At 35.8% G+C, this 19,947-nt stretch overlaps 4 protein-coding genes across 7 annotated transcripts; 2 read left to right on the top strand and 2 right to left on the bottom strand.

The window, feature by feature from the left end:
* The first annotated feature begins 993 nt into the window (after nucleotides 1–993).
* LOC7469501 (NADH--cytochrome b5 reductase 1) lies at nucleotides 994–4,699 on the top strand. The gene is made up of 9 exons (XM_002315368.4): nucleotides 994–1,192; nucleotides 1,278–1,419; nucleotides 1,722–1,812; nucleotides 1,907–1,984; nucleotides 2,195–2,275; nucleotides 2,368–2,457; nucleotides 2,541–2,606; nucleotides 4,165–4,251; nucleotides 4,410–4,699. Exons 1-9 carry the CDS (start codon nucleotides 1,078–1,080, stop codon nucleotides 4,500–4,502), a joined length of 843 nt encoding a protein of 280 aa, XP_002315404.3. The 5' UTR covers nucleotides 994–1,077; the 3' UTR covers nucleotides 4,503–4,699.
* A 2,909-nt stretch (nucleotides 4,700–7,608) lies between these two features.
* LOC7469503 (uncharacterized) lies at nucleotides 7,609–12,021 on the bottom strand. The gene is made up of 8 exons (XM_024610379.2): nucleotides 11,842–12,021; nucleotides 10,908–11,720; nucleotides 10,424–10,530; nucleotides 10,263–10,339; nucleotides 10,098–10,167; nucleotides 9,548–9,632; nucleotides 9,399–9,461; nucleotides 7,609–8,573 (listed from the first exon to the last, which is right to left on the bottom strand). The coding sequence occupies exons 1-8, from the start codon at nucleotides 11,914–11,916 to the stop codon at nucleotides 7,878–7,880; spliced, it is 1,986 nt and encodes a 661-aa protein (XP_024466147.1). The 5' UTR covers nucleotides 11,917–12,021; the 3' UTR covers nucleotides 7,609–7,877.
* A 250-nt stretch (nucleotides 12,022–12,271) lies between these two features.
* Nucleotides 12,272–16,297, top strand: LOC7491585 (vacuolar protein sorting-associated protein 36). Of its 4 annotated transcripts, none has more exons than XR_002984280.2 (9): nucleotides 12,272–12,978; nucleotides 13,658–13,861; nucleotides 14,041–14,134; nucleotides 14,263–14,320; nucleotides 14,472–14,541; nucleotides 14,974–15,109; nucleotides 15,210–15,299; nucleotides 15,716–15,805; nucleotides 15,927–16,297. XR_002984280.2 is itself a non-coding variant. In XM_002315369.4 (9 exons), the coding sequence occupies exons 1-8, from the start codon at nucleotides 12,331–12,333 to the stop codon at nucleotides 15,759–15,761; spliced, it is 1,341 nt and encodes a 446-aa protein (XP_002315405.1). In that variant the 5' UTR covers nucleotides 12,272–12,330; the 3' UTR covers nucleotides 15,762–15,805; nucleotides 15,927–16,297. The 4 variants fall into 4 exon arrangements, 2 of the variants coding, with proteins under 2 accessions (XP_002315405.1, XP_024466148.1); XR_002984279.2 differs by having other exon boundaries at nucleotides 15,912–16,297; XM_002315369.4 differs by having other exon boundaries at nucleotides 15,210–15,294.
* A 2,129-nt stretch (nucleotides 16,298–18,426) lies between these two features.
* Nucleotides 18,427–18,786, bottom strand: LOC7469504 (TPD1 protein homolog 1). Its single transcript, XM_024610732.1, has one exon. The coding sequence runs from the start codon at nucleotides 18,784–18,786 to the stop codon at nucleotides 18,427–18,429; it is 360 nt and encodes a 119-aa protein (XP_024466500.1).
* Nucleotides 18,787–19,947: the final 1,161 nt, after the last annotated feature.

The raw sequence follows: 19,947 nt of genomic DNA, 5'->3' as shown, positions 1-19,947 counted from the left end.
AGTTAGATTTTAATTTTAACTGTTTTGGTTTATTATATCTAGCCAAACTCCATTTACAATGATATAATATTGAATCGAATAAAAGTAATGATTAATCTAATCTGAATTTTGAATTTTTTTATCATTGCAACCGATAATATGAAAATGACTAATGTTAACATTGAGAAATGTAACTTAAATAGTTAGGTTCTAGATTTACTTTATAGAAATTACTAGTTCGAGTTTTATAAATTTTAGGATCATTGAAGATTTATATGGTTGTTAATTTCAGAACTCATAGAATTAATAAAAAAATAATAATAATAATGTCCAGCCAGTAATATTTACTTGACTGGATGGAGGGCGAGGCTTGCAAAGTTAATACTCTAATAATCAATTGATTTAAGCTTTGTAAATGGATACAAGGGAATGGACGTCAGTCTCCATTCTTTTTCTTTTTTTTTTCTTTTATAGTATTATCTTCTACTTCGTTAATCTAAATTTGCAATCTGATTTGATTCGGTAAGGAAAAAAAAATCATATTATTATATTTTTTTAAAAAAAATTTATGTATAAATGAAGTCATATTATTATATTGTTAATGCCTACCTAAACTAGATAAAACATCATCGAATCTAAGATAATTTAATGACTGTCTAAAAAAAAAGAAGATAAGGGTGATGTGGCAGAATAAAAATGACAGAAATTTAGAATTATTCTAAAAATATATTTATTTATATTTTTATCTTTGTTTCTTTAATTAAACACATTTATATATATTCTTTAATGAAATCCAAGGAAACAATAAATCTTGTCTCTACCAAATTAAAAAAAAAAAAAAAACACAAACCAAAAGAATCTCTTCTTTTTCTTTTTTCATGGCTTTAATTTCTATTTATAATATATTCTTTTTTACCCCTTATGCTCTTTCCTTTATTCCTTCTCCTTGGCAATGGTAACAGGTGATTAAATCAAGGAAGGGTACGAGAAAGGTGAGAAGAGCAAGCAAAGCATAAGGTGGCCCTTGCTTATATATATATATATATTTGTTACCAAAACGCTGAATGTGCCATCAAATTAATAGCCTTTATCCAATCAATGGATTTCATGCCACTGCCCAGTGCTGATGTTCTTGGTGTTCTCATTGCTATATTTTCAGTCACCGCCATCGCTGCAGCTTCTTCTTATTATTTTCTCAGCAGAAAACCCAAAGGTGTGGTCTTGCACCTCTTGGTTCATGTTTTAGGCCATGTTTTGTGTTTGTCATGGATGGTAATGTTGTTTTTTCTTGCTTTCAGGCTGCTTGGACCCTCAGAAATTCAAAGAATTCAAGCTAATTAAGAAGACACAAATTAGCCCTGATGTTGCGAGGTTTAGATTTTCTCTTCCTACACCCAAATCAGTGTTGGGTCTTCCTGTTGGAACGCATGTTGTCTGCAGGTTCAAAATATCCCTTAACTCTGTCCTTTTCCACATATATTATCAATTTACGGATGGATGGATCATCATTTTTTTGGGAAAATTACGCTGAAAATCCTATAGTTTAGTTGTTTTTATATCCATCCTTCGTGTTCTTAAACTTTACAGTTTACATCCTTGGTAATTGTAAAACAGACTAAACCATAGGATTATTTAAGATATAAACTATTACGGGAATAATAAAATTTATGATATAAACTATGAGATGTTCATTGTGATTTCTTCTAATTAATATTACATGTTTTTTTTATTTTGTTGGGTAGGGGAAAGGACAGTGAAGGTCAAGAAGTTACAAGACCATATACACCAATTACTCTGGATTCTCAAGCTGGTTACTTTGAACTAGTTGTAAAAGTAAATTTTCCCTCCATCCCAATCTTTATATATATATATATAAACACAGAGCACTGCGTGATTTAAATCGTGATTTGATGTTTTCTCCAAGTAGATGTATCCGAAAGGAAGGATGTCACACCATTACAGGGAGATGCGTGAAGGGGACTATCTAGCAGTAAAGGGACCTCAGGTGCGTACATACTCTCATTTTTCTACACCGATTACTTATTATTCATTCGACGTGAAGAAATCTTGAAGAATGTTAACAAATTAATGATTAAGTTCTTAAGCAATTTGCCATAAAAAATATTAATATTGCAGCCAACAATATTATTAATTTGTTTGAACAATTAAACTGATTTTGTGTGTGTGTGTGTGTGTGTGTTTCTATGCTTTTAAGGGCCGGTTCAATTACAAACCCGGCCAAGTTCGGGCGTTCGGGATGATCGCCGGAGGTAGTGGCATCACCCCAATGTTCCAGGTACATGCGTGATGACCATTGAAGAACCTTCTGCAAATTCCTTGTTCGAGTTTTACTGATATGAAAGAATTGCTGTTGTCTCCTGGATGCAGCTTACCAGAGCCATATTAGAGAACCCAAAAGACAAAACCATTGTGCGTCTTATTTATGCCAATACCACATTTGAAGATATTCTTCTCAAGGTAACTCTTGCATTTCACTTTGGTTTTTGTATTTACATTATTACCCCTTCCTGGATCATGTTGATTTTTTGGATTTTGTGCAGGAAGACCTGGATGACTTCGCTACCAAATTCCCCAATCGTTTCAAAGTTTATTACGTCCTCAGCCAGGTGGGTTTACATATATGTTTTCATGTCACGACTAGTTATTATTATTATTATTATTATTATTATTATATTCAGTGTTAATAATAATTTTTTAAATATAAAAAAATAAAAAATATGAAGAATCTTTTAAATGTTTTTGGTCTGGCAGCCAATCCATACCAAAAAATATCATTACCAAAAAATAGCTTTGATGATGATATTGGATCCTGTTATTAGGTCTGGTTGCGCGACCAGACTCAATAGCAGGACCCAATGCTAATGGGTCTAGTTAGGGCTGAATCCAAAGCTATTTTGGATCCTGCTGGGGGCTGGATCTGACGCTGATGGGTCCTGCTATGTAGCCGAATCCAAAACTATTTTGGGTCTTACTAGGGGCAAGACCCAAATTTTCTCTTTATCGTATGAAACAAAAATTAAATAAGATAAAAATAAAAAATCTAATGAGAAAAACAAATAAAATTAGAAATATTTGGACCCAATACTATTGGGCCTTGCTCGATTTTTTTTTACAAAAATAATATTACTAAATGAATATTTCTTTTATGTCCATTAAAGATAATATAATTCTTCAATAGGTAGGACAACTTTCCTCCTTTTTTTTTTCTTTTTCCTTTATTTTTTATTGAAATAGATTATGCATATACTATATTCACCACTATTGTTAATGTGCTAGCATTTTTCAAATGCAAAGACAAACATGTTATAATAAAGAAATTCAACACAACATTAAATGAAAAAAATTATCGTCACCCAATTTTTATACTCTTTACCATATGAAAAAAGTTTACATAAGAGAAAAGAAAAAAAAATCAAGAGGAACAAAAAAAATATTAATTTGAGGTAAAGAAAAAAAAATCAAATTTTTTGAAAAGCATTTTTTAAATGAAAAATAAACATACTTTAACAAGAAAATTTAACTCAACCTCAAATGAAAAACAATTATCATCACCAAACTTTTGTATAATATAAAAATACTCTCATCAATTCATTTTTTCTTTACCGTATGAAAAAATATATTAAAGTATTGGGTCCTACTATTAGGTCGCAGCTAGACCCAATAGCAGGACCCAACACTGATGGATCCCGTTGAGGCTGGACCCAAAGCTATTTTGGATCCTACTAGGGGTATGACCTAACTCTAATAGATCTTCGGGCGCGGGGGGGGGCATGACCCAAATTTTTTTTTTACCGCATGGAATACAAAATAAATAAGAGAAAAGGAAAAAAGTTCTACTGAGCAACAGGACCAAACGTTGTTGGAACCTTATGAAAGCAATTTGGGTCTGGCTGCCAAGACAAACCTAATAATTTTTAGCATAGAAAATAGAAAAGATAATGTCCCAGCAGTAGATTTTTATTAAATACAACAAAAACAATGCCCTTAACAAGCACTATAGTGTCATCCACAATAAAAATATTTTATGGCTATAGTGTCGTCTACATAGCAATAAATCCATATTCATAATATATCTATAGTGTTTTTTCTACACGTTTTAATTACAGTATAATTATTATTTTCTTGGCATTGATTGTCATTATACTCTTCCAATATTTTTGGCAGCCTCCTGAAGCATGGAGCGGTGGTGGTGGTCATGTATCCAAAGAAATGATTCAAAATCACTGCCCACCTCCTGCCCCTGACATCCGGGTCATTTTTTTTTTTAATTATCTCTATTTTTTATTACATATCAGGGAAAAAAAAAGAATCATGCCTTTTTTTATATTTATTTATAGCAAGATTGTGTCTCTTGGATGAAAAGAATTTTCTAATTGGGCTACAACTATCAAATATTCTTCAAATTACAGATATTGAGGTGCGGCCCACCGGGCATGAACAAGGCCATGGCAGCTCATCTTAATGCACTTGGGTACACATCCTCCATGCAATTTGAGTTCTAATGGATCATTACGTATTTCTGTATATGCATTTTCTCTAGCTTTCTCGTATCATCAAGAAGATTTGCAATGCAATTTGGCACCAACTAGGGTTTGTCACCTGTTAATTGCCACTTATTTAAGAATTTGTCAGCGTAAACCTATCCTCGTGCTTGATTTTTTTGTAAAATTAGAGCTCTTGGTTTCTATGTTTTGCTAGATATATCCTTTGCATAAACCCATTTTGTAGCATTCATAACTTAACCAGCTAGCCCTAGGGCATTAATTAGACTTTTAAATCAATGAAAAATTATAAAAATGCAATTCAAAATTGTGGTGCAAATAAGGATGGGATCAGGAAAAGATGGAATGGTGGGGTAAGAACACACAGTAAAGAAAATGGCAAGAGTCGGCAGTGAGCCTTGTTGTTGATAAATTGCTTGCATTGCTAGCGAAAGAAGTGAAACTATTGAAAGGCGTGAATGATGAATAGGTAGATGTCAAAGATGAATTGGAAGTCATCCGTGCTCTCCTGAAAGATGCAGATTCAAAATCTGAGAAAGAAGGCGTCGGGGAGGGCGTGAAAGTATATTGGTGAACCAAACAAGAGAAGAACTCATCACATTGAAGATATGTCATCAATGATTACATGTTTCATGTGGCAAGACATCCTGATCATCGATGTCGAATCCTACGTAGAATTGCTTCTTTGATTAAAACATTCAATTCGCGTCGTGAGATAGCTTCAGAGATCGAAGATATCAAAACATCACTTTCAAATCAAAGAGCATCAAGTAGGAGCAGCAACGCGAGAAGAGGATTAATGCATCAGTCTCGACTGAGTTCTCTTTTCACTGAAGAAGCTGAGCTTGTTGGGATTGAGTCTCCAGGAGATGAATTGATAAGCTACTTAGTAAGTGGAGTTTATCAAAGGATAGTGATCGCAGTGGTTGGTGTGGGAAAAACCACACTGGCCAAGAAAGTACATGACAACCACAGGGTGAAAGAGCAATTCCGGTACCATTCTTGGATCACCGTGTCTCAATCATATGATACGAGGGAGCTACGTACTAAGGAATATCCTGAAGAGATTCTATGAAGCGAAGAATGAGCCTTTTCCTGATAGAGTTGTTACAATGGACGAGGAGTTGTTGATCAAGGAGATCAGAGAATATTTACGACAAGAACGATATTTGGTTGTATTTGACGATGTATGAGAAATTGGATTTTGGGGAACATGGAGCATGCGTTGTTAGATCATGATAATGGCAGTAGAATATTGGCTACAACATGAGGATCCATTCTTGGATCACCGTGTTCATGATTTGGTACATGATGTCATTCTTTCCACGTCAAAGGAGCCGAGTCTCTGCCATGTTTCCAGTAGTTTCTCAACCTTCGAAGGCATAGCGCGACATCTCTCCATAAGCAACAGAGGAAGCAACACTCCAAATAGTATCACCAAGTCTCAAACTCGCTCTGTTATAGCTTGTAACGAAGTAAAGCTGCAGAAGGCCACAATGTCAGTAATATTTGCAAAATTTAAGCTTTTGACTACATTAGATTTTGATAACTGTCCAATAGACCGCCTTCCCAAAAAGATATTTAAACTTAAGAGATACCAGAGCAGCTAAACTTCCAAGATCAATAAGAAAGCTTCATGACCTGGAGTCCTTGGATTTGAGAAATTCTTTCGTGGAAGAGTTGCCAGTTGAGATCAGTACGTTCCCTGAATTGCGACATCTTTTGGCTGATGATAGAAAGACTCGGGCATTGAAGATACATGGCAGCATTAAGCATTTGGAGTTCTTGCAAACGTTGTTTATAATTAAAGTGGATCGTAATTTAAGCTTGATCAATGATGGCCTACAAGTGTCGACGAAGATGAGGAAATTGGGGATCATCAATTTGAAAAGAGAACATGGAAGGTATCTATGCACTGCATTAGAGAAGATGGCTCACCTGCGGTCGATACTTGTTTTTTCAATCAATCCCAGGAATGAAATTCTTGAAGTCCAATCAATATCTTCTCCTCCTCTTCAGCTGCAAAGTCTCCTAGTTGGATTCCCAAACTACACAATCTGGCTGAACTGAGTTTGAGTTTTACAAACTTCATGGATGATTCCATTGAAGTCCTTCAAGCTCTGCCCAATCTAAAATATCTTGCACTTGTATGGGCATACAACGGAGAGAAGATGCATTTTGAAGGAGGAGGGTTTCAGAAACTCAAGTTTCTGTCTCTTGCAGGCTTGAGCAATCTGAATGAAATGTTAATAAACGAAGGAGCATTGCCACTTCTTAAAAGACTAGAAATGGGACCCTGCCCAAAACTGAATAAGGTGCCCTCTGGAAATCAAAACTTGAGATATCTCAAAGATTTATCGTCCGCAGGGATGACAAATGAGTTCACTCAAAGATTGTCACGGCAAGAATCCGAGATAGTGAGGCACATACCGATTCTCCGATATGATGCTACTTATGATCCCAATGATGAAGGATCTTATGGAGCATTTGGATGAAGAATCAAAATGAGCTAACATTTATGAGATTACAGGCATGCTGCATCCCTTTAGATTTTACATCTTTAAAACGGTACCAAGTTAATTAATAGTATTAGCATAACTTTTTATATTTCTACATGTATGTTGTTGCTTGGGATATGTACATGTTGCACGGACTTCAGACTGTCAATCAACCTTAGAGCAATGCAAAGTCAGCCCTGCTAAAAAGTTGGCGAGAAGGTATGGTCAGCATCAGCTGGATGGAACACGGTAGATGTGTCTTTTTAATGTTTCAGGGGAGACTAGAGCACCTCTTCAGTAAAACCTTTTTCGAGTTTGTGATTTGGTTAATCTGTTTCAAGTGGTAAGAACACTGGCATGTAGAATTTATGAAATGTCTGTATGTGCATGTGTTGTTACCAACCCTTGAATATGAGAGGATCAGCTAGTAATGTACTACGAAAAATTATGTGAGCTCGTCATGAATCTAATGCAAAAGAACTTAAGAGAATTAATTAATGCCATTTCTTTTCAGTTAATCCAAGAATTTTATGGATGGTCTACGATGATCCATGCAAATCTTGGGCTGTTAAGCATTTGAAGGGAGATGATTTCACGATCCAATAAACTTTAAAACGAAAGAGAGAACTTTTACGAAGAGCAAAGGTTTTAAAGATAAATGTCTGGCCAAAATTCTGGCGCTCTGGTTGTACCTATTCAATCTGAATGGCTTCCATAATCCATCCATACCATTCCAAATTTTCATTCTCTTCATGACTCCAATCCATTTGTTGACAAACTTTAATGCAAAACTGAATATAATTAATAAGAGGAGTGAACGGATTATAATGCTTGGGCACTTCAACATAAGTTGCAGACACGGGGTTTGTTTGCAATCTTAGTCAATGATTTCTCCTTCTTCAACCCTATAAACTTCGTCAACAATATCACATTTTCCCATGACAGAACCATTCCCTGGCTCCACTTGAGCATCATGTTCGTCGCCATCATCTCTATCACCAAAATCTTCAACTGTTGTATTGTTCGGAACTTCAGACTCTTCTTCCCCAACAAGTGAAGGTTTTTCTTCCTGTGGCTCATCCTTGCAACCATCTTCTTTAACCACTACCGAAGGAAACTTCAAAGGCTTATCTGACCAATCCTTGAAGAAAGAGTTCGCCACCATGAACCTAAAAACCTGCAACAACCGGTGCTTATCCCTCTTTATATCTGCACAAAGAAGCTTCTCCAACAGCGTTGGCTTCCTCTCCTCGTTTTCTAATCCAAGCTGCATGTCTGACCGACCTTTTCTCTTATATCTTCCTCTTCTATCATGCTTGTTCCAGAATCTCCCCTTCTTAGTCAAGGACCTTCTGTTATCTTCCCTTCCATGCTCTTGTTTCTCTGAATCTAACAGATGGTGCGGTGGTATTTCTGCAGCTTCAACTCCTAGCTTCTCTGAATCTAACAGATAGCTCAGTGGTGTTTCTGCAACTTCAACTCCTAACTTCTCCGAATCTAACATGTATTCTGGTGGTATTTCAGCAACTTCAACTCCTAGCTCAGCCTGCTTTGCCAAAATCTCCTTGAGTTGCTGCATGAAACATTTCCAAGAAATTACCAAATGTTGAAGCATGTTGTAGTTCAAGAATTTTCAATAGTTCCTTGATATAGATTTGCATCACCTTGTGAAAACCAACCAATCCTTTCATAATATAAACGGAATGCATACTTGTGATAAGCATATTGTGAAATTTTCCCAATTATTACTGGCATTAAGTAGATTTTTAATCCAAATAACTATAGAAAACCATTCTTCCTCTCTTTCACCCCTATTATAAAATGAGATTTCTAGTGATGAATGATATAATCAACCGTTTAAACACCAGTTTCTGTGCATTGCAAATATGGGCACCCTAGATATTATGATCAACAGTGTATAACCAAGTGACAGCCTTAGTTTTCTCCTAACCACTCCAATTTAACTCTTCACACCAACTTATCATCCAATTTTCTTGGCAAAGCATTTAGCACCTACATGACAGTTAAAGATCACTTTCCATGAGAACATAAGCTAGACTATAGACTACATTTATTGTTCTACATGACAGATAGACAACCAAACATTTCAAAAATATTAAGTACCAAAACCAAAAGGTGAGAGAAAATTCTGTAAAAGGCTATAATTTCGGACAGGGAAGAAACCTATGCTGTGGAATAAAATGTAACATGGCAGAATGCCATTGTTCACTGACATATATGCTTAGCCAGAGAAACATGATCGTCCATTTAGAAGAACATATTATACAAACAAGGTCTTGTCAAGTGGCACTGGTGTTGAAAGCATGAGATAAAGGTCTTGTCTTCAAGGTTATGAGCCAAATATACAATACAATAGAAACAATGAAAAATAGTGTACCTTGCGACGAAAGTTGGCCTCTTTATCAATGACCCCAGAGTCTATTAGCTTTTCAGTCTGCTTCTGCAAGTGCCAATTTCATGATCAACTCAATTATGTTAGATAATAATTAAATTCATACAGCAGAATGGTACAGAACATGATCGAACCTTCTCTATGTTGGTTTTTGTTGGGAAGTGCTTCCTACGTGATTCACGCCATTGTTTGATTTCTTGTTCCGTGTATATATGAGTTCTGCTAGGTTTACAAATGTACAGAGTTGAACAAACAAACAAAAAAATTCCATGCAGAAATTAGTGTTGCAAAAGTGGATGTTGAGCAAGCGAAAGAGGCAGATAATACATCATAAGAATGAGGTGCAGTATACAATCTTGGGGTGAACTAAGCAACTTCAGAGCATAAATGGAAAATGCAGTTTCTACTTTTTTATTTGACAGAATGCTGTGACTATTTATTACTTCTCATTCACAGATACAATTGTCCAAACAAGCTAACGCAAAGATAGCCCAATTTCATATTTCAAGTCACCCTGCAATCAATTTGAGTGTGACCTCTTGAACAGAGGAGGCCAAACAAGCAGCCTACTCTAAATCAACACCCCACCCACCTGCTAGCTTGAATCACAATATGAGATCAGCCAAACATAACTCTTTCTCAAATTGATCAGTAATGTTTAAGGGATAGATCAGCAAAAATTACCTTTTCTGTTCCATAACTTGGTTTGAAGGATCAGAGCGACCAAATTTTGCTGCCCTCTCATTGCCTTTCCCTATTACATTTTTAGAGCACAAAGTTTAAACCAACTATCTCCATCAAGACACACGAAGAAGAGGTAATCTTTTAGCAAGGTCTACGATCACAAACCTTTTCCACCGTGTTTATTAGAAAACCCAAGCTTTCTCTTTCCATTATCCATGCGATGGAACTCGGATTTCTGATGTCTGCAGAAAATGAATTTCAGATGGTTATGAGGCACTGCTCTATATAGTAGTAGAAGTACTTAGAACAAAATTTCCAACACACACCCTGATTGTGATTGCTCTCTCTTTGGATTATTTTTGAAGTTTTTTCCAGAAAAGATTCCTTGTTTGGAATTTGGAGTACTACCCTGGCCATTTTTAGCAGGATTGCCCTACATCAAGAACAAAACACTTAACTTCACCATCTTGGAAAGCAATTGTTTGGGAATGCACAATAAGCATTTTGGAGAGGTAAGAAAAAAAGAAGAAAAGGTATGGACAAAACCATAAAAAGATTTGGAAGAAGATGCCATATACAAGAAAAGCCAAACAATTAAATTGTAAGGGAGTTGACCTCAAATAATAAGGTAGTGAAGCAACTTAGAAAACATGGCGGCTACATGAGTGGTACTAAAGCATGGAAAACGTATAAAAAAAACTATGACTATTGGATTGCATAAATCACATGAGCTCAGAAAGAAATCATCCAAGTTAAAAACAACAAGTACACAACAATGGCGGCTTTTAATCACAGCTGAAATGTAGTTACCTGCCACCTATTGTAAGCAGAGGGTTGCAAGTTCTGACTTTGCTGAGATGTAAATGGGTTCCCTTGCACTTGCTGAGTTGCAGCTGGCAAAGGCTTTGGTCCATTTGCAGCCATTGTAGGCATTACAAATTTCTCACTTTGTTGTGATGCTGGCGAGATCCCTTGCACTTGCTGAGTTGCAACATGCAATGAATTTGACCCATTTGTACCCACCGCAGGCATTACAAAGTTCTGATTTTTCTGTGTTGCAGACAAGTTCCCTTGCATTTGCTGATTTTCAAAAGACAATTGTTTCGATCCATTTGCACCAGTTGTCGGCATTACAAAGTTTGGCTGGTTCTGCTTAACTTGTTGATTTACAAAAAAGTTTGGACTTTGAGCACCTACCACTTGGTGACTTCTGGAAGGGACATTAAAGGAACCAACTTGAGAAGTCATTGGCATTTGCATAGGCATAACAGGGTTCATCATATTCTGCATTGGATTTTGCAACAAACCCATATTTTGATTGATTTGTTGAGGCAAATTGGAGAAACCAGGACCAAACAGCTCTCCTTGCAATTGATTTACTTGATTCATCAACATCTTTAAAGCATTCAACTTGTTGACCTGATTTTGTAACTGAAGGATAGCCAGATCATTAGGTCCACTCACTAGACCATGTTGTTGATTGATTAAAGGTGGCATATTAGGCATGGCTTGTCCATTTCTTAAAGGGGTATTTGAATTATTAAAAGGAATTGGGATTTGAGGATTGACTAAACCCAGCTGAGGTTGCATTGAATTTGTTAAAGAAGGATTTGCTGAAAATCCCTGATAAATCCAACAAACAAGAAAGAAAAAACCAAAAACAGTTCAAAATTAGAACAAAGAAAAACCCTTTAACATACAAAATTATCAGAGACAGTGAGTGAGAGAGAGAAGGGTAAAGTACCTGTTGATTATAAGGAGCAGTGTTGCCCTTTTGTTTGTGATGTCTAGGACGACGGGAATTGAAGAAAGGTTCCATCTTTAAGCATCAAGACTGCTACTTTACACAATGCAGTAAGCAAGAAGATAGAGGGTATTAGGGTTTAAGCTTTAACAGAAGGAAGGCGGGCTTATGTTTCCAGGGTACCAGCTTTTTTTTGTCTTATAGACAAAAAGCATAACTACAAATCAGTCCTAAATTCAGTATTTTTTATAACGGGCCAGTCCCCAATCTTTAAAGGGTATTAATTTTTCCCCCATCTTTCATAAATCATGAAACATTTATAATGATGACCCTTGATGGGCCACATTTTGAGCTATCATTCATACTATAGGGACTAAATAAATTCATGTCAATAAATTAATTAACTCTTAAAATTAACTTGTACTAAATCTTAACGAACTAGACTTAAAAAACAGACACAACTTGTCAAACGACACAACATCCACAAGAATGTCCACCGCCACCACCAGTTTTTTCGAACCAGCCTCCGTGACCAGCAGTGGCCGTCCAGTCCTCCACCAAGCCGAAGTAGAATGCCACCTCCTCTCACCTGTAGACCTTGAAACCGAACCCACCACCACCGCGACAACCACCATCAATTCACTTGACTTCCCTGCATTAAAATCAGGCCTTGGAATCCTCACCACACACCGCCTCCTTTGGCTTCCTTCTAATGCTACGACAGACAGTTCAAGTCCAATATCAATCCCTTTGAGTTCTGTAACTCATATATTTTCACCAAAAAAGTCGATCAAGTCAATGTTTCACTCACCCCGGATCCGGTTTCAAGTTTCTATGCATTCAAGGAGTGTTGTGGTGACTTTAGTGATTAGAGGGAAGGGAGATATTGATGGGTTTTTGACAAAGTTTTGGGATTGTTGGAGAGGAAGGGCTTGGGAGACTGGTAATGATAGTGGCGGTGGGTCAAGTTCGGGGTCTGTTCCGGCTTCTGGGTCAGTTTCGGGTGGTGGGTTATACTCGAGTGATGGGTCAGTGAGGCTAGTGGGTGTGTCTGGGATATTGAGGAAAGAGCAGGAGATGTGGGAAAGTACTGATAAGAGCTTGCAAGAGGCTTTTCATGACTTGAATGCTCTTATGGTAATAGTTGTTTTCGAAAGTTTATTGCTTATAGAAGATGTTTACTTTTAATTGTAGTTATTGAGTTGTCTGATTATAGATTAATGGATTAGTATTTTATAATTGCTTGATATAAACAATGTGTACATGGGGCTTTTGTATGCTGAGGATGAACTTGAATTCTTTCATAGTTGTTTGTCTTCTGTTGTTTCCAAGAATAGCTTGTAGGAAATGTTTAGTTGTAATTATTGGGTTATCTAGGAATAGATTAATGGAAAATAACTCTACTCTAAGGATATGCTCTTGCATTTGTTAGATTATGTAAGAAATGAAAGCGATACTTTTGGTTTTGACTGGTGTCTATTTTGTTAAGCCAAATTGATATTGCTTCATCACTCTGTTTTTTTTTTCCTTTTTCAAAAGGTTAATAGCTTGTGGGAGATGTTTAGTGTTTTTTTATCTGGCTATTTAGCAATAACGTAACGAAGTAGCTGAAGTACCTTGACTTGAGCTATTATGCACATGGGTTGTTGCGTTGCTTATATTATGTGAGAAGTGAATTAACTGAATGTTTGGCTTTGTAACAGGACTGCAATGGTTAGGTTTTGCCTTGTGTATAATGTGTTGAGTTAAATTGTTATTGTTTTGTTACTCTGGTTTTGGCTGCTGCTTAATGATCAGTGGTGTTTAAAATCTACAGAGAAAGGCCAAAGAAATGGTCATCCTAGCAGAGAAGATGAGGCAGAAGCTTTTGTCTGGATCGAGCTCTCAAAGTAGTTCTGGGAATGATGAGGAAATGGGTTCCAAAGAAGAGATGCAAGATTGGCTGTTGAGTGTTGGTATCGTATCTCCAGTAACAAAAGAATCTGCAGGTGCCATGTATCATCAACAACTGTCCCGTCAGGTCTGTTTCATTTGCCACCGGTTTCGTTGACTCTGTATGTGTTTCTCATGGCTTGTGGCTTTATCCATTGATGGGAGAAATTTAGATGGATCTTATATTTCTCATGTTAAATATATCCTGTTTTACTTGATTTTCTTCCCTTAAAGAAGAAATCTCAATTTTTCTTTGTTGTTACTTAGTTGGCAGATTTTGTCAGAATTCCCCTAGAGAAAGCTGGAGGAATGATCAATCTTATAGATATCTATTGCCTCTTCAATCGTGCTCGGGGCACAGGTTTGTTTGTTGTCATAAGCATTCCTTGTTTTACTGACTGTCACTTCAATCAATAACTTTTAGCAGCTCTCACTGATGCTAATAGACCCCTTATTTTATTTATTTATTTTTGTAAATGTTCTATGTAGAATTGATCTCACCTGAGGATTTGTTGCAAGCATGTTCTCTTTGGGAGAAGTTTGATGTGTATGTATGATACTATCTTCAACTAATATGACATTATGGTTGTTAGTTTTGAGATCAAAAGGATGGAGACTAATTAATTTCTACGCTCATGTATCATTAGATTATCTTTGTGACTTTCAAGTCATTTATAAGATTGTACTTTGTTTGACAGTCCAGTAATGCTTCGGAAATTTGATAGTGGAGTGAAGGTCATCCAGAATAAGTCCCATAGTGATGAGGAGGTGATCTCTTTTACGTTCATATTAAGGAATCATATTACAATTATGCTTTAATATAATTTATATATTTGGAGTGGAATTAACAAAATGAACTTGAGGCTCATTTTGCAGTTGCATTTGTTACTTTTTTAGTTGCTTGTCCTGTATATTGTTTGGAAATTTGTATGGAATTTGCAAAAGTTGTGTAAACTGAATATGATTGTTAGCTAATTCATATCATAATACTTGCTAACAAAGAGGTGCTGAGAGCCAAAAGTGTTTGTAAGGGGGATATCTAAAGGGAATATAAATTGGAATGAACAAAATTATGTCCAGATTGGTTTAATGATTTCTAGAGTATGTGCTGAAATTTCTAAATAAGAAGTACTTCATAGTACATCACCATGTGTCATACAACCCTGGTTTCTAAAAAGTAACTATTCTGGTCAATTTTAGGTTTTTGCAAGAATCAAAAACCTTGTATCAAAGCCTGAAGCCCTGCGGTCTGGAATAACTGCTAGTGATGCTGCCATGACATTGGGTATTGCTCCAGCTATGGCCAAGGAGCATCTTCTAACTGCTGAGAGCAAAGGTGCATTTCTTTGTAATTTTCTTCCAAAGCATTTGATAATATAGTTGAGTTTAAGATAATATAGTTGATTTTTAACTTCATCATTGAAAATTATTGGCAGGATTGCTATGCAGGGATATAAGCCCTGATGGATTTCGCTTTTTCATTAACCTCTTTCCTGAAATCAATTCTGATGATATACACATGTAAGGTGATAATTCAGAACAAATTTGGTTGTATTTTATATATATTATTTATGGCTAATGATTGGGCACACGAGGAGAATCTCTCAAAACCCCTGCCCTCCCCCTTGCCCTTCTCCGGGATGCTTTCTACAAAGTCAAAAGCAACAAAACATCCTCCTATCTAACTAGGTCATTAACTCTAGCCTTTCCTTTTGGACCCTGGAAGCTCTTACCTCTCCATTTCTTAGATATACGGAACTTTGATGGCTACAGCTGCTGTTTTGAATTCCTTCAAGGATGAATAGTGGAGGTCCATACCTTGTGTTTTCCTCTATGAGTTGTTTATGGAAACCTGTACAAACAAAACCTTCTTGTCCTCATGTATCATTCGATTTAGTTGAAATCACTCATTTAATACTGTATCACCTCGTGTGCTTTACAGGGTGAAGGATCATGGGATTTATTCTCTGTGGATAAAAAGTTGGTAGCTGTTTCTGCTCAGAAATCTGAAACCAGCACACAGCATGACAATGTAAGATTGGGTTTTCAAAACTCATCATGTACTTGATTTTCAGTTTGTATTCTCGTATTCTAAGCCATTCATCCTCATGTTTTTTCTATTGGTTCCAACATGGCAGTGTCTATTAATGCAGAGAATTTTTTTTCCCCTTTCACTCAATCAGCCATCAAATGCCAATCAAACCTTGATAGGCCAGGATTTAAGGTGGCATTGCGACGTGATGATCGCAAGGTAGCTGCTGCAGCACAGAGACATGGTTTTTAACACACGATCAAGTCAACCTAAATCAAACAAATGAATGACAACTTTGTTGGTGTTACTTTTGGAGATGATACTCTTAATTTCTGGGACAGTAAATACAAGGAAATACAATATTTTGTGTAAGAGTGATCTTTGTAATTTATGGATCAAGTAAATACATAACTGCAAGGAGCATCATGCTTTATTCATCTATCCAATTTAGGACTATGTCCTGAGAGAAATCAGGATTTGGTGTTTTTGCCAGTAATGACTCAAAGAAGCTATTTTTTTCTTCAATTCCTAAGATTTGATTTCAATTATAAAAATCAACTTGATTTTATTAAAGCCCTCATGAATTTTTCATACGAGTATGTATATTTATTATTTGCCTCATGCTTAAATTGAGCTTTTAAAAATAAAATCATGTGCTTGTGTAATGAAATTTTTATTTGTGTCTGTATCTTTAATAAACTCTACATTAATTTCTCATTGGATCTTACTCATGATCATCTTGCTTTCTCTTTTTAGCATTGATGACTTGCATTTTTTAAAATAAAAATTATAGAAATTAACTTCTCACAATATTTTATCCTAATTACATTATAGGTTAGAGGGTAGTGAAGTTGAGGCAGTATCCTAATTTTATTTTTTATTCTTAATTAAACAAGGATGAAGCTGGATATTGCTTTGAGAAGGACATAGATGCAATCTTCTTTCGACCAACCAGCATCTCAAAATATTTTCCCTCCACGACTTGAGTGTAGATTTCATCCTCAACTTTCTCTGTGCTCAAAGAGAGCAATCTAAAAATCTTCATTGGGCCTATTCTGCAATGGCTGGAACTTTCAGCCTGATAGTGATACCGACCCCGACCCAGGTTTGTCCAATCTTGTCCCGTCACTCTCTTTTGTGTGATAGATGGAATGATACTGACAAAGCTAGCTCAGCTCAGCCATCCATACACTTCTACGTTATAACTCTAATTCTTCACTAGCCGATCGAATAAGGTCCCTTCAACTGATTGTAACAGTAGGTGCCTGTCCATAAGAAGTGGAAAACTATGTCGTTAAGACCCCATTACGGAAGTCTCGATCAAACAACTGAGTCCTTGTGATAGTTGAGGGATGGAAAAATGTTGTTAAACCTCAGAAATTCACGACAGCAAAGGGAAGGAATTGCGAGGAAAGTTGCCTTCGAAAGAATACTGAAAGTATTACGTACAGTGATTTTATCATGACGTAAGTAGCATAGCATTCTTGCATCAGTTTGAGCTGTTAATTTGTACTCACCATTCAGCATCCACAAGGAAAGCTATTCTGTCTTGGGAATTAAGCATGAATCAAAGGGAAATCAATGAAAGTATTGCGCACGTACGTGAATTTTGGACATGTATGTCTTTATTGGCTGGCTATTAAAGAGGGAATTATTGAAAAGAAGCAAGGAGTAGTGCTTGACTAGCAACAGTGCTGAAAACGCATAAAACTAAATAACATGTGGCTGGGTCAACTGAAAGAGGGTATTGCTTGGTGTTGGCGTATTTGAAGGAGAGTGCTGCACCAGGAGATAGTGCTCTTCCGTCGTTGACCAGAGAGTCATCCACGCCAATGCGCTTGAATATTGAAGGATGGCAGAACTGAATTCTTTACAGGTGATCAGATGGATATTAATTAGCAATGGGTACTTGTGAATTTGTGTTTGTGATATCCTCTAAAATCCGTGATATTGATCACTGCACCTAAATAGACAGCTACCATTATCGTCTCAAATTCAAACTCAAGGGAGTTAATGCATCAATTCATATATAGAAGGATTTTCCATGAGACTGTTTGTTCATGTGATAGAAAATTGTTTTTAAAAAAATTGATTTTTTTTATGTTTTAAAATATTTTTTATATATTTTTAGATTGTTTTGATATTTGATATAAAAAATAAATTTTAAAAAATAAAAAATATATATTATTTTAAAATATTTCAAAACAAAAACTACTTTAAACACGTTAAATTTATATAAAAACCCAGTAAAAAAAAAGGTAAAAAGAAGAAAAAAGTCGTGTAAATTCTATTTGCTGTAACGGATGTGCTTGTCTCTCAGTTTGGTGGAGGCAGGAACTGATGCTTCGTTACATTACCCCCCCCCCCCTGATTATGATAGGTTAGGCTTGCATCAAGGATATGATTTGATTCCTTAACCATTTTTGCTATTCTTTTTTTCATATATATATATATATATATATATATATATATTAGTTTGTGTATTTTGACATATATGTCATCTTCATGCATGCATGGGTTATTATTAACTCATTATGAAATTAAAGAGATAAATAAATAAGAAGATTGTTGTGCTTGCTTAAATCGCTCGAATAGATTGAAAGGAAGAGAGTGGTGCTTGACTAGCTAGCAACAATGCTGAAAGCGCATGAAACTGCGGATGATTTAACAAGTGGCTGAGAGAACTGTAAGAGGGTATTGCTTGGTGTTGGCGTATTAATTTGAAGGAGAGTGCTGCACCGGGAGCTAGCTAGTGCTCTTCCGTCGTTGACCAGACAGTCATCCACGGCAATGCGCTTGAATATCTCAGGGTTAACAAGGATGGCAGAACTGAATTCCTTACAGTTGAGATGGATATTAGCAATGGGTACTTGCGAATTTGTGTTTGCGATTTCCACTGAAAATTGCGGTATCCCACTTGGAAGAGTACCGGCAGGGCCTTGTGCAACCGTGATCTCGTTCTTTGATGAACATCTGTCCATCTTCTTTGTAGCTGATCCTTTCACTGCACTCACTTACTACAATTATCGATCGTCTCAAATCCAAATTTAAGGTAGGTATTAATGCATCAAATTTATTAACTCAGATTTATTATTTTTTTCAAAATAACATCAATTAGATTTTAAAAATAAAAATTTTGATTGAACTTTTTAGAATTCAATTGAGTCAATCAGATTACAAGAACATTCAAGTCATTTAGATTTTTAACTCGGTCAATATTAAAATCTAGTTTTTAATTTGTATATTGCAGTGTATTGATTAACTTTTCAATCTATAATTTTTTTAAAAAAAAAAGTATTGAAGACACTAGCTAGCTAGAACATTATTCTTTTATATTAAAAACATTTCAGCGAAACATGGAGCAACTTAGTGTCTAGAATTCATGATTATAAATACAAAATCTTGAAAAACAGAAAAAAATCGTCGTGTTTAATTATTTTAACATACTGTTTCTGTTAGAAAAATGCCTGAGAAATTAACATGATAATTCAAGGAATCACATGATTAATTATATTAGGTAATTAAAGGGAAAGGGTAACGCTTTGAAGGAAGAAAACCTTGAAAGAAGTACTCGTCCCCTCGTGTAACATTACCTTCATGAGAAGAAAGCAAGAGCAGACCAGTCATGAATGAATGAGACCACAAAAAGAACTGAGCTTCTCATCTTGAATGTGCTAACAACGCAGGCAAGAACTGAGCTAAAACTTGATCATGAGATGGATACTCCTGGAGATGTCTCTGCCTTTACATGCATACATACATACATATATATACACACACATAATTACATATCTGTTATATTTCTGACACCTGTATTTGCCAAATCTGACGAAATTCATCAGAATCAGGTTAACCCTGACGGTAAAATCATCAGATTACATATACCTTTTTTCTTTCTTTTTTTACCTTTTTTTCTTGCAGTAATCCTTTTTATCATGCAATTAACCTGGTAAAAGTATAACGCCAGGATGATGAGTTTCTTTTTTTAAGACAAATACAATTGGCTATAAAGTCAAATCAAATCTTACAATTACATCACCCGTTAAATATGATGTTTTTTATTTAAATGTTTCGTCCAGAATGTTCCAAACTACTTATTTGGCGAGTTTGAAATCCTCCCCGAGAGTGGGGCCACAATAATT

Source organism: Populus trichocarpa, chromosome 10 (assembly GCF_000002775.5).
Source record: "Populus trichocarpa isolate Nisqually-1 chromosome 10, P.trichocarpa_v4.1, whole genome shotgun sequence".
Lineage (NCBI taxonomy): Eukaryota > Viridiplantae > Streptophyta > Magnoliopsida > Malpighiales > Salicaceae > Populus > Populus trichocarpa.
Note: the sequence above shows the minus strand (reverse complement) of the source record. Positions and strands in the feature narration are given on the sequence as shown.

Coding starts and splice junctions, on each gene's coding strand:
- LOC7469503 (XM_024610379.2), bottom strand. CDS start 11,916: ATGGAACCTTTCTTCAATTCCCGTCGTCCTAGACATCACAAACAAAAG. Junction 11,721..11,841: donor CTGCTCCTTATAATCAACAG/GTACTTTACCCT, acceptor TGGATTTATCAG/GGATTTTCAGCAAATCCTTC. Junction 10,340..10,423: donor AGAGAGCAATCACAATCAGG/GTGTGTGTTGGA, acceptor CATTTTCTGCAG/ACATCAGAAATCCGAGTTCC.
- LOC7469501 (XM_002315368.4), top strand. CDS start 1,078: ATGGATTTCATGCCACTGCCCAGTGCTGATGTTCTTGGTGTTCTCATT. Junction 2,276..2,367: donor GCATCACCCCAATGTTCCAG/GTACATGCGTGA, acceptor TCCTGGATGCAG/CTTACCAGAGCCATATTAGA. Junction 2,458..2,540: donor TTGAAGATATTCTTCTCAAG/GTAACTCTTGCA, acceptor GATTTTGTGCAG/GAAGACCTGGATGACTTCGC.
- LOC7491585 (XM_002315369.4), top strand. CDS start 12,331: ATGTCCACCGCCACCACCAGTTTTTTCGAACCAGCCTCCGTGACCAGC. Junction 13,862..14,040: donor ATCAACAACTGTCCCGTCAG/GTCTGTTTCATT, acceptor GTTGTTACTTAG/TTGGCAGATTTTGTCAGAAT. Junction 14,321..14,471: donor CTTTGGGAGAAGTTTGATGT/GTATGTATGATA, acceptor TTTGTTTGACAG/TCCAGTAATGCTTCGGAAAT.
- LOC7469504 (XM_024610732.1), bottom strand. CDS start 18,786: ATGGACAGATGTTCATCAAAGAACGAGATCACGGTTGCACAAGGCCCT.